The sequence below is a fragment of the Montipora foliosa genome, chromosome 12, assembly GCF_036669935.1.
Source record: "Montipora foliosa isolate CH-2021 chromosome 12, ASM3666993v2, whole genome shotgun sequence".
Lineage (NCBI taxonomy): Eukaryota > Metazoa > Cnidaria > Anthozoa > Scleractinia > Acroporidae > Montipora > Montipora foliosa.
Genome location: NC_090880.1, coordinates 22,072,121 through 22,085,545, shown reverse-complemented (window position 1 = coordinate 22,085,545; position 13,425 = coordinate 22,072,121). Strand labels below are relative to the sequence as shown.

General features: G+C 37.6%; 1 protein-coding gene across 1 annotated transcript; it reads left to right on the top strand.

The window, feature by feature from the left end:
* The first annotated feature begins 4,026 nt into the window (after positions 1–4,026).
* Positions 4,027–13,393, top strand: LOC137979457 (ribosomal RNA processing protein 36 homolog). The gene is made up of 9 exons (XM_068826712.1): positions 4,027–4,176; positions 4,298–4,313; positions 5,992–6,052; positions 7,868–7,945; positions 9,362–9,428; positions 10,922–11,026; positions 11,536–11,610; positions 12,729–12,846; positions 13,101–13,393. The coding sequence occupies exons 1-9, from the start codon at positions 4,087–4,089 to the stop codon at positions 13,244–13,246; spliced, it is 756 nt and encodes a 251-aa protein (XP_068682813.1). The 5' UTR covers positions 4,027–4,086; the 3' UTR covers positions 13,247–13,393.
* Positions 13,394–13,425: the final 32 nt, after the last annotated feature.

Here is a 13,425-nt window from a genome sequence, read left to right as displayed (position 1 = left end):
TGATATACAGATTATCAAAGTATCAGTACTAGCCCGATAACACAAACACCTTCAACCTCTATTACTATATTTCTGGACGGTCTCTTTCGAGTTACCAATAAGTGTTTTTCGGTCTGTATTCTAATATTTTATGAGGCTAAATATCATATAGGCAAAGTTAAAACCAAGCCAATGCAGTGGTTTCTCCTGTGATACCTGGGAGGACTACAGGGAGGTTTGCAAGGGCATTACCATGTGCTTTGGCTTAAGTCACCTTGTTGCTTTCTCGCTTGCTTTTATTAAAAATAGGAGGGTTGTCCAATACACATGAACTGAGTCGGGTCGACTTTTTGGTGAAGACGACCCGTCAAGCGGAAGTCGGGTCGTGGTGTTTGCGGAAGTAAAGTAACAGGAAGTTGCTATTTGAAAGAAGGTGCGAGGAACTTTCTGAAAATGGTGACGGTTCGTGACGACCCGTCTAGTCCATGACGAGCCGTCATGTGAAAATTCGACCCGACGATAGCACCTCGAAACAACGACTTCCTTTGTTGTAAAAAAAATGTGTTAAAGAGCTGACGTGCAGGCGTAGTGCATTTGGCAGGCGTCATTTTGACGTGTGAGTATTGTTCAGTCAGACAAATTAAAGAATATATAAAAGGAGGTGTATACCTTACAACTAGTAATAGTTTTCACTCCATCTGCTAACTGAAAGAGGTGCCAAAACGTTGACCTAGTTCCAGCTATTTATGCTTAAATACTGTTCAATTAAAGAACTTTCCACCGTATACTAATGTTAAAGTTTTCTAAATTTTCACTTTGAGACACCTACCTTAAGTCTGCAGCCAGGTTCCTCGTTTTCAGTTCTTTTGCTAAGCGATGTACCCAGTATAGGTCTTTTTAACATCATCTGCTTCCCATAATTAAAGCTTCAAAGGAGAAATGCATCAGTCAATTCCAGAAGTGCCCTTCTTCCCCCCCCCCCCCCCCCGGGCTAACCCCCGGGCATTAGCATTTTTTTTAAATGGGCAAATTCCCCGGGGTGGTGACACATAAGCTGTCTAAATGCCCCGGGGTGGGGACGAAGAAAAAGGGCAACACTTCCAACACTTCTGTAGTTTTTTTTTTTAATCAGTGATTGTTTTGTGATATTAGTTCACCTTGTTGCTTTTATATATTCATATGCTTACAAGTATAAATGAAAAAATACCTAAAACTGAGAAAACATACCTTTAAAAACATCCACAAGTTTTCGAGTCCGTGACGGACAAGCCAGTCTGTAAGGAAGGCCTCGTCTTTTCCGATAAACTCTTCCATGTTAATTCGAAAACAAGTGTGTCCAATGCTCGGGGGTCGCCCCGGGGTAGGCTAATGCCCAGCCCCCAGGCCGCGATAAAATTGCGAATGTCCCACCCCCGGAACTGACAACTTGAGCAAATGCCCCGCGGTTGCCCGGAGGGGGGGATGGGCACCGCTGGAATTGATTGATGCAAAAATAACTCGGCAAGTCACTTTTCATTATATTTTGCTTTGATATGCAACATTTGACAGAAAATCATTTCACAGAGCGCAAAGCTGTCAGTTCCGCAAGGTCCAAACCTTTTGGCGCCAAGAAAGTAGCCTCGTTTTCGAACTTACAGCTGACCCTGAAACCAAGATAAATTGTTTGACAGTAGTTTTTGATCTTTCTTTCTTCACATTAACTAGAAATAGTTTTCACTACATCTTCGAGAACCAATCAAATCTTTTGTTTTCAAATCAAGCGCGCGCCCTTGATGGCGCAATGGGCCATTTCCGAGTTGCTGTTAGTCTCGGTTTCGAAATGAGTCTTAGTGCTCAACTATTGTAAAGGAAATGAGTTTGATTTGCATAAGAATACGCAACTCATTTCCATTTGATTCCCCCCGCCTAACACAATATGAAAGGCAGTTGAGATACGTTTGAATTATATGCTGAACATGTCGCCCTGTTTCCGATTTGCGTCTGACAAATCGTCGCCCCTGTTTCAGATGTCCGGACAAAATCAATGTTTGAGCCAGGCAACTCGGTTTGCATCAGATCTGCTTCAATGTTTGATTTTTTAATCGCTAACCCGAACAGCACTTTGGTTCTTTTTGCGAGTTTCTACTTAGTGACTCCTAAAACATGTCGGTCGTGTAGAACAATACCGATACCACTTGCGCGCCCGTTCAAGAAATACAGATACCACCTTGCATGCCCGGTTGAGCAAATCGAGATTGTTTCCCCTACAATATCTACCAATTTATACATTTACTCTTTTTAAGCGGGGACGTCTAGGTTGCCCTCTTGGGTTTTGGCCCAGAAACCCTGCTGGGGCAATGATTCAAAAGAAGCTAGCAAACCAAATATTTTAGGTACCGCAAACAATAATGGATAAAGGAAATAGTACAAGGCTATACTTTTGTTGATCTTAAAGTCCGTTTAATTAAATAAGGATTATTCTTCCATTACTTGTACTTCATACTTATTTGAGACAACGAAACGGTTTTAAAACTTGAATTATCTAAACTGAGTGTATACTCTTCAGGCTTCCTGAGAGACAATGAATAATAGGGGAAAAATCAAAGAAAAAGGGCCACTTTTATATCTCATTATATTTTTTGTCTTTTATTTAAATTTAACGCAAATATATCGCGCATTTTTTTTAGAATATCAAGTGCCTCTAACGAGCTCTGAGTAACAAGTGGCCAAAATGAGTGGAGCGACAAAAACAACATGCTGCTGGCGACCATGAAACCGAAAAAAAAAATCAAAATGGAAACCAGTTCAAGGGAACATTGTCATGGAAAGAAGACCGACAAAAACACGAAGAAACGAGGACCACCATATCTTCAATATCTTGGAGGCCCTTGCTTTCAGTTACTGAATAAAATGTTAAATGTGCAGTGAGAGCTCAATTCTCTGAAAACGCTCCCTGGATACAGTCAGAACTGACTTCTATCTTGTGATAACCTCTGTCTATATCCTTCGTTTTATATCTTAATGCTGTCCAACATCAATGTAAGCATCTGGTATCATGCTGACCGCAGCAGGGACATTCTCATGACGTGATTCTACGTCCACGCGTGTGGCTTCTTTTATTCTCTTGTTTTCTCTTCTATGGTACCACACACAGGTGGCAGCAAACGCTAAGGCCATAAAAGCAAGACATCCTCCAAATATTGAAAGCGCTGTAATCATTTGACTCTTTTGTTCATTCGGTGAAATTGGCTTATATCTTCTTAGATCCCTTGAAGCTAACGGTAGATGATGTGTCCGCCTCGTAACATGATCCTCCTTATTTCTGTTCACGTGCCCTTTTGATGACTGTTTCTCACTTATCATAGCCCACGGCAATTCTTTTGTTTTAAGTGGAAATGACTTAGATTTGCCTGATTCTTGGGGACTGATTCCTTGAAACTCGTCCTTTTTTTTGCTGGAAGGGACTTGAGCAAGCGGAAAACTTGTTGTTAAATTAAATGAAGCTAAAATAACCAGTAAAAGACAAATACTATGCAGCTTCTTCATCACTTTTCTTAGAATAAAGACGTAACTGCCACTATTACGTCACAGGTGATCCCTAATCCCACCAATTAGAAGCACAGCACTTCCAGTAGCTAATTTAATTAGTAATGTACGTCTATCCTTTACAAAGGGCCATATTTGTTGCCTTTTTCAAGCAAACAGGTCTTTCGCCTTCCTCTTTTTATTAGCTGGTCGTAAGGTTAGGAGGAAAAGATACCTCTGACAAAGATCGAAGCTCCCTTTGATACAACCGGGCTGTTCACTTCTGTCTGACATCATAATGTTCACCTCCGGTTGCCGTCTGCCTCAGGCCCGGTCAGAGACTTTAAGAAACGACGACGATTATGGCAACGTAAATATACGTCTGAAAAAATCAAACGAAAAACAAGGATATTTTTATGTCATTGAGTTCTTCTTCGTTCTAGTTGGTTTTGATTTGTTGCAAATTTTCGAACCATGATATCTGGATGTGGTACGGAAACTGGGGCGATATGAGTTATCCCAGTTCTCCAAAATCTCCGCGCGTCCAAGATGGCGAACGAATGACTTATCAGACAAGAATACGCTGTAATTGAAATAAAAAGCATGGATCGAAGAGATTCATTTAAGTCCGCTTCAAACACCACTAAGAGCGATGCAAGCTTTAACGACTTTGACCACGAAGAAGTTAATATTGTGAGTATTGAATTAGTTCTGAAGAAGCATGTGCTGTAAGAGTAAGATTTTGTTAAGCTTACGTGGATTGATGTATTCATTGCGAATATTGACACGAAAACTATTATTATTCATTTCCAAGGGTCATCTGAGAGAAGGTCAGTACTTAAAAAGGAGGTAACTAATTTAATACGTGCTTTTACCCTTATGATATAAGTTGTACTATTAAAATCAATTCCACATCAGTTCAGTTTTCGATTAAACATGCATAATTATTATTCGCGACTTATAGATGTAAATCTGTATGTGTTTATGTGGACATTTTACTTGGGGAATAGAGTCTACAAGGAGCACAGTTACTCATCATGTATTTCCTTTTTTTTTTCCTTCGAATAACTTTTCCTACCCATTTAAAGACAGAATTCGATTTTTGATACCCTGTTTAAGACATTTAACGCAGTTTAACACAGAAATTGATAAATCGGTACCCAGATTAAGACAAAAAATGATAAATTCGATACCCTGTTCAAGACAAAAATTGCACCCCATATTATAAAGACTCCTTTATTAGACTTAAATATTGACTGCTTACCTGAATGAATGACTTGTAGCCTTTCTTAATACTGGTTGACTTTATTTCTAGTTTGTAACTGATATAGCGTTGTTATCAGCTCAACTCAATCAGTTGAGTGCTTTACAGTTATTATTTTTTTTCATTTTCATCCTCATGCTACATTGAGTTGTGCTTCAGTTTTCCATCACTATTCATTTCTCCCCACTCATCCTACCCCTGTTCCAATAGACCTGGACTATTGGAATAATAATAATAATAATAATAATAATAATAATAATGATGGCCATGTGTGTACACCAGCCACTTTTCATTGCCTGTAGCAGGTCAGATGACATCATTCTGTCACCCCACTGTTACTCTTCCACCACACTTTGCAGGTTCATTGCAGGGAGGGGAAGGTTGCTGCCACCCTTCGTCCATTTCACTGTTGTTCAGAGCATGTTGTTGCCACTCTCATTGGCTGTGTTGAGTGAGTGAGTTGCCATCAACCCTTATACGGTGTACGTTCACTCACATGATGTGTTTCTGCAACAGGTTTTCTTGCATTACTGATGCACCTTATATCTGTATTCCCATTTACTGCCTGAGATGGCGATCTTTCTTTATTGTCATCTTGTTATTTACATACATAGGGATGAAGTTGGCAATATATTCAAAAGGATGTTTCGTGGGATGTCTTGTTTTCCATGTTTCCACTCTTTTGTTTCTATATCTAATCTTTGAGTTACATGTACCAGCACTCTCAACTCACAGGTCATTTAATGGGACATCGAAAAATAATTAGGATAGTATGCGCACTCTCATTGGTCAATAGGTGTGTTTAGGTGAGAGTATAGAACACAGCTGTGAGATCACACGGATTTTGATTGGTTATGTATTGTCAGAGGCGCGTTTTGATTGGTTGTTAGGAAATGTGAGTGTGCGTCAAGAAAATCCGTTTCAATCAAGAAGTAAAAAAACCAGCATTTTCCTTCATTTGTTGAATTGTCTTTTAGAAATATTTTATAAAAGCAATAGAGGACTTTTTTCCATGTTTCCATTTGCCTCATCTTTAGAAACACTCTGGGTAGTTGGGAGAATTCTTGACAGTTATGCAAACCCTGGACTGCGTCTCAGGTTTGCATAACTGTCTCGAATTCTCCCAACTCCCCCTCGTGTGTAGATGAGGGTATGGAAACACGAAAATCATCCTCTTTTGTAATTAGCATTCATGTTTTTAACGAGAACTTTTTTTACAAGAGCCTGACTTTATGGTTTTGTAGAACTATCAGAAATTCCTTTCTGTGAACTGGAGGAACTTAAACAAAAAGTTGGATGCAAAAGGTAGGTATCCAGTCTTACAGAGAAAATAATAATTATTATAATAATAATTTATTCTTATTACCAGTATATAATATGAATTAAAGTGAAGTTTTTAAACTTTCACATGATATGACTTTCTGAACGAAAGATTAGGGCCGTTTATACGAGAGAAAATAAGCCGCGGCTAACTCTGGCCGCGGCTTACGTAAGCCGCGAAAGGAACTATTTATACGAGTATAAACTCCTAGGCCAGGATAAGACGCGGCTTGAGAAAGCCGTGAACATAGATTTCGTACCATTTGCACGGGGTGTTCGCGGCTTACGTAAGCCGCGGCCAGAGTTAGCCGCGGCTTATTTTCTCTCGTATAAACGGCCCTATTGTGACATTTATTTAAGGAAGCGATTTAAGCTGTTACAACATTTCCGAAAAGAACTTACTACATGTAAGTATTTAGTGCAAGCTTAATGTTCCATTCAAGCAGAGCTTTTTTTTTTTCTTCCTTTGACAATGCAAGACTGCTCTGCTCTAATTTTGACAACCACTAGTTTGGTTCATTTTACGCCATGTGCGTGTGATGGGTAGGGGGAAAGTAGCAGGAAATACAGTCAATTTCTGATAATTACATGTAACTCAAACCTCGCGCTAACTTGAACCAAAGTTGATTTCCCCTGGATTTCCATCATACCCTTACTGCAATTAATTTACTCAAACCTCCCACTATCTCGAAGCAATTTTTGTTTCCCCTCTGGTCATTCTCTATATATTTTTACCCTTGATAACTCAAACCACGTCTGTCAATACGTGACAAATCAAAACAAACAGAGTGCCACAGTCCAAAACATTTAATTTATTTTGAAGAGCCGTGTAATCTTTGTCCTTTCTTGCCTTACACGAAAACGTGTCAGTCCAATTCAGGTATTGTTGCTTTAGGGTACATTTGTTTAACTGCAGTCCCTGCATGTATCTTTGAAAAGAGTTGTTGCTTAACTCCTAACTCCTGATAACTTGAACTCCCATTAACTTGAACCCTTCTTCAATTTCCCTTGAAGGATCGAGTTATAACGGGAGTCAACTGTATTAGTGAAAGATGCATACATGTGTGTATAATAATTATAGTTCTCACCTTTACTTAGAGTATTTTTAAATGAAGAAATGATATTTTTTGCGATGGAGTTTCGGGATACTCAGGAAAGATCTGAGTGCTTCTTGATTATAGTTCTAGTTCGGATGCTCAAGATTGCATTGTTTTTTTCCCCCGAGTATCCCTGAGTCTCCATTGAAAAAAATATTTTTTTACCACAATTGCTTGTAATCTCGCGATCTGACTGGCTAATTTGCCGTTGTCAATAAGAGTCTAGACAATGTGCTGCTCGCGTCATGCTCGCATAAATTTTTCACGCAATGTAATAGCCAATCAGGAATGCCCATTTTGGGAAATAAACCAAACATGTTGCAAGAAAGTTGTAGACAACGCTTGCTCTTTCTTCGTGTCATGATTTTGGTCACGCTCTGCTGCGCCTCGTGAGACCACAACATTTTGACCACTGTGATGACGAATATCGTTGTTGATAAGAGTACAGACAACGCTGAATCACTTTCAATTTGTTAAATTTCTTCCTGTCATATACCAGGGTTTACAATTTCCACATCAGTCATTTTATTTTTAATTTTTTTGAAAAAACAGAACATTAAATTCCAAGATTGCAATTGACATTACTTGGATTGAGATCTTTATGGAAACGTTCAAAAAAATTTTAATACATACATTGTACCTATCAAAAGCTACTTCAAGTTGATAGTGGTGCATTTAAATTTAAATTAATTTCTTATTCAAGATACAACAAGGTGATTCATGGCCTCTTTGATAAGGAAGGAAGGACTTCAAGGGTCAAAAAGAGGGAAAACAAAAATACGTAAGTAGGATTTGCATATTAAAGAATAATTATTATAATTATAGAAAATTACCTGTAATTTGCTTGAAAGAGCTTAAAAGAGCATGCATGGATCTTAAGTTTGAATTGAATGCAGTTCTTGTATGAAGTTATTGTTTACAATAAAAAAAAACTATTCCAGGTATTATGTTATGTAACTGGACCATTCCATTTTAGAGTAGCTAAAATGTCAAAATTTCAAACAGATCTTTTGATACCCAACCATGGATATTTGGAAAGAGGATACCCCAAAGTGTTTAGGAAATAATTTGTCAAAAGTCTGTTTTGTGGTAAACGGCAAAGAGAGGCCATTGATTGTTGACCAATGAGAAGCTTGCTTAAGTAGCTATCAAGCTGTAATATTTCAAATTATTATAGCAGGGCACGTTAATTTCAAAAATCTCATCAAGTTAAAAAAACTGAGTCAATGCAAGACAAAGTTAAATTTTCAGATAGGTTTTGGGCCATCTTGAATGTTATTGCTGAATTATATTGAAAAACATTTCTGTTACGGACATTACGTAATGTCCGTAACAAAAACAGACCTTTTTTCTTTTTTCTCCACAATTAATATCCAGATCTTTTCATGAGCTGGGATCCTTTTTTAGCTTGAAGGGGCCCAAACTACGGCATTGAGAATTTGCAACAACAATGTGAATCACTGGAGAAAATGCAACAAGTTACGGACATTACGTTACGGACATTACGTTACGGACATTACATTATGAATGTAATTATAATATCCTGCCTGAAATCAAAGAAAGTTGAGTAGCTTTGCATTCAGAATGAAGTTGCAGTTGTGTGATGGGACACAATGAAATGGAGGTAACTAATTTCCAACCTTGTTACTCGCAAAGGGGGATTGGAGGAACAAATAAATCTGTACAAATGTAATATCATTCAGGGATCGCGTTAACGCAGAAATCGTGCATTTTTACGCAAATAAAATCCAAAAAATGCATGGTCATCGAAATTTTAATGCGTCCCAGGACGCAAGGCACTGACTTAAATAACTCACACAAGTTGCTTTGATTTGTCAGTATATTCTGTTGTTTGTAAAAGTGTTGGAGCGATCTGTGATCATAATTGAAGTTCTGTATATACTTGAATGTAATAATTCAGCATGGTCAAAACCTCAAAAAGGCTGATTAAATTGCAATATGCAGAGAATTAGTAAATTTGCTAAATTGGAGTGTTTAAATTGCAATAATAATGCAAAAAATAACACAATTGCAACAAAAAATACAGCCGAGCAATTGGTGCACTTCCTAAACAGACAAATGAAGGGGTTGTTTTTCTAAAGAAGCAATCTCCGAGACCTGGTCGATTTTTTATTTTCATGATAGCTTATCAATTGAAAATGATCTAAACAAAGTGGGTGATTGTATTCACTTCTAGACCCACAGAAATGTCATCCAAGAAGAAAGTGCCTCGACTCAGACAGGTCATCCCAGTTAAAAAACGAGTGAGTTGCATACTTTTAGTGATAAGAATCCAAAATAATTTAGAAATTCTCTTTTAAGGAATTATTCAGGATACTGGGAGATATTGTTCCAATTTTTAAATGTTTCCCATTTTGACATTTACAGATTCCGTATTTTAGGCACTAGCAAGTTAATTATGTTACTAGGTAAAAAAAAAATGGAGAACAGAAACAGAAGTCTGCTTCTTTTTAAATTAATTAAAGCATGAAAATTCTCTTAAATATATTGTATCTTGTCTCTCTTTACTGTATTGACAGGTTAGTTGATATTTGTAGACATCAGGCAAGACGTGAAATAAAATCAAACAAGTTTCTTTTGCGAAAAAGGACTGCAAATCATTAAATTTCGATATGGATCACTGCCAGTGTTGTTACTTAACCCAACGAGCCACCAGCTTATAGGGCAGTGTAGCTGGGTTTTAGCAAGTGGTAATTTAATCCGGAGTTCTTCCCATGAGTAGTTTTGAGTGATTCCTGGTTTACACTTTTGGCTACACTCTTGTAAATAGTCAACTGGTCCACGTCTCTTGTTGGGAATCTTAAAATTTGACTGTATTATTTTCTATAATTGGCCCTGAAAAGTCTCAGATTAGAGTGGTTAATCTTTGTATAGGAAATCATGTGAACTTGCTCGCGCAATTTGTGATTTATGAGCACAAGTGATGTTTTAAAAGTTCTCAAAATTGCACGAGCCGTAGACGAGTGCAATTTGAAAACCTTCAGAACATCACGAGTGATTTTTTTATTTATTACTGGTATACTGTATACTCAACAAAATCGCTCCATGCTTTGTTTCCATAGCAACTTCTGTACGTGCACTGTGATTGGCCACTAAATTTAAAATTTGGATAAAACATTTATCTATCAAGTTTTTCATGTTGTTTCTATTACATAAACTTGTAAAACTGTTTGAATCTTGCACTTGAGCTGCTATTTCAAACAGATTTAGTTTTTCAGATTTTGACACTGCAATCTTTGTGGCATTTGAACCTTCCGCTTGACTTCAACTAGTTTCCTTGCCCGCGCACTGGATTAACCTCAGAGATATAATAAATATCTTACTAACCTCGTTTTCTCAGTCCGTATTTTAAGTTACGGATTCTCATTTTTTTCCTGTAACTTACAGTGCAGACCTCAAACTCGGTTAGTAAGAGGTATTGATGTTATTATTATTATAATTATTATTATTATTATTATTATTATTATTATTATTATTATTATTATTATTATTATTATTATTATTATTATTATTGTTGTCATTATTATTATATCTATTGAAATGTCACACTGACCAATTAAGGCCAGTGATGGGGTTTTAAGCCCAGCTACCCTTCAGGCAATCCACTGTCAGGCATATGTGCTCATGGGAACCAGCAGATTACTATTATTACTATTATTATTATTATCATCATCATCATCATCATCATCATCATCATCATCATCATCATCATTAACAGTATCATTTTTATTTATAGGTATCGAGAGACCCCAGATTTGATGAGCTCTCAGGAACATTCAACCAGGAAAAGTTTGACGAAGCGTATTCATTTTTAGATGACATAAAAGCAAACGAGAGAGAGGTACCCTGACCACAGTAACAACATCAGCCATTTTAGTTTTTAATCATGGTTTAAAAAATATGCTCTTACAATGAGTTTATTCAATTTGAATCAGCTTTTCAACATGTATGATGGGTCGTGATACGGAGCGTCAATTTCTATGTAATCTTTAGATTTAGCCAAGCCTAAAAGCGGAGCTCCCTGGTTATTTATTGTTACTGCCTGTAGGGGTTAGTGAAAATAAAAGGTTTTGAATTGTCCGCGTTTTGATGTTTCCGGTTGCTACTTTAATAATGAAATCATTTTCTTTGCTTTCTTCTATAGAAAAAAAAAGCCATTTCAGGCAACCGTCAATAGCCAGCGAATTGGAATCACGCTAAAATTAGAAGCCGTAAAAAAAATAAATGGCAGTTCAAGGTCAAAAAAGAGTTTTACTGACGTACTAACTTTATTCCACTTTATCTCTGAAAACGAGATCATTCGCTGGGGTCTGAGGAGAGGTTGAGTCAATTTGATCCTGTCTTTTGCAGCAATTGAAAAAAGAGTTGAGGAAAACCAAGCAACTGGACCGAAAACATCAATTGCAATCGCTGCTGAAAAGAATGGTAAGTCTGTGAAACCATCCACATCTGCAAAACCTAACTAAGAAATGCTGGGAAATGTGGCTGTGAAAATCCGTATTTTCCTTCCCGGGAAATGCATACACTGTGAGTTACTTGACAACACATCCGGGTAAATCTCGGGGAAACTCGTAATCGGCGTTCTGGTTCAAATTTAAGCTTGGGCCCGACAATAGATATCGATTGCCTCAGAACACTTGAGGTGGTCTCCCAGTGTCGATATTGTCGCTGTTCAGTAGTATATAAAAACTGTTATTTCTTTTAAAACAGTGTCGGGAAGGCAAAAGCAAGGAGAAAACTCGTTTATCTACTCGAAACAGGGGCACCCAACGAGAATATAGTTCAACACCACTTAAACATAGCATTGTTAAATGTATTTTGGTTTTTAAATGGTAGATATAGGCGTATTTTTATCCCCTAAAAGTTTTTCATCTGTTCGGATTTTCTAGCTGAAAGTCTAGTGATCCGAAAATTATAGGTGTCAAAACTTACCTTTTCGAAAATTTCAGCCAGAAAAAAGGCTTCCGAGAAATTCTAGGTGACCTTTTTAGGGTAAAAATTCTTTAAAAATTGGCAATTATACCTCTTTGTAGATGTTCGGAAATCCTAGGACAGGAGGGCAAGCAAGAAATTTTAAAACAAATGTTCCGAAAATTCTAGATCCCAAATCGTCTTCCGAACAGATATTTTCCGAAAATTGCCCCTGTCGAAAGGACTTGCTTAAATTAGAAAGTACTGGACTGGAAATTGTTCTTGAAAAACGCATACTAAGGTTGTTAAATAACGGACTCTAGTCGCGCTCTTGGAAGTGAAGTATAAACATTTCATATATTAAGGGTGCGTTCGATTAACCGTACTTTGTTTTTACGGAGATTCACATTAAAATTGTCAAACACATGCTAAAACGCCGGGATGATACCGTTTTGAATCATCACTCCACGTATTCTTATTCCGGAAAAGGGTCAATCGAACGCACCATTAGTCTCACCATTAGCTACCTTCTTAATGGTAGCTAACAAAGAGTTTATTGAAAGCCAAAGCCACATATTTTTCTTGGGGTGTTTGGAACAATCGCTTAGAGTCTGGGACTTTCTTAAATTCAGGAACAACAAGAAGCAGCTAAGAAATCAGCAGACGCCAAGAGGGAAGCAGAGCGACAGAGAAAGAAAGCTGAAATGGAACTGGTGAAGCAAGGCAAAAGACCATTTTACTTGAAAAAATGTAAGTGAATTCGCCATTTTTTTCACCACAGCAATCTGAAATATTATTTACGAAAATTCATATAAACGATGGAGCATTAAATATTGTCAAACATTCCTCACATCAGTAAACTTGCTTTGCGTATCAAGTGTAATGACTTTGTCTGCTGTTGAAAGAATTTCAAGATGGCGGTTTCACACGACTTTGTTACCCCTACCTTTTAAGGACTTTGATGACGCAAAATCACTTTGAATTCTCTTTGCACATTTTAACAGCTGATAAAAAGAAGTTGGAATTGGCCGAGAGGTACAAGGAATTGAAATCGTCTGGAAAACTGGAAAAATATCTCAAAAGAAAAGGCAAGAAAATGGCGAGTAAAGAGAGAAAGAGAATGCCCCACCGAAGAGGTTTGGAAACGTGAGAAGAATGTTGGAAAGTCTTCGCAGTGACAAAGAAGATTGCTGGAGAGGCATTACTCACGAAAAAGACAGTTACCTTCTGAGTGACCTGGCCTGTTCGTCGCACCAAGGCTGCAAGTGACAAGCGACATTCGAGTTGCAAATGCGGGGCAGTTTCTCCAGTGTCGTAAAAATTCAAACT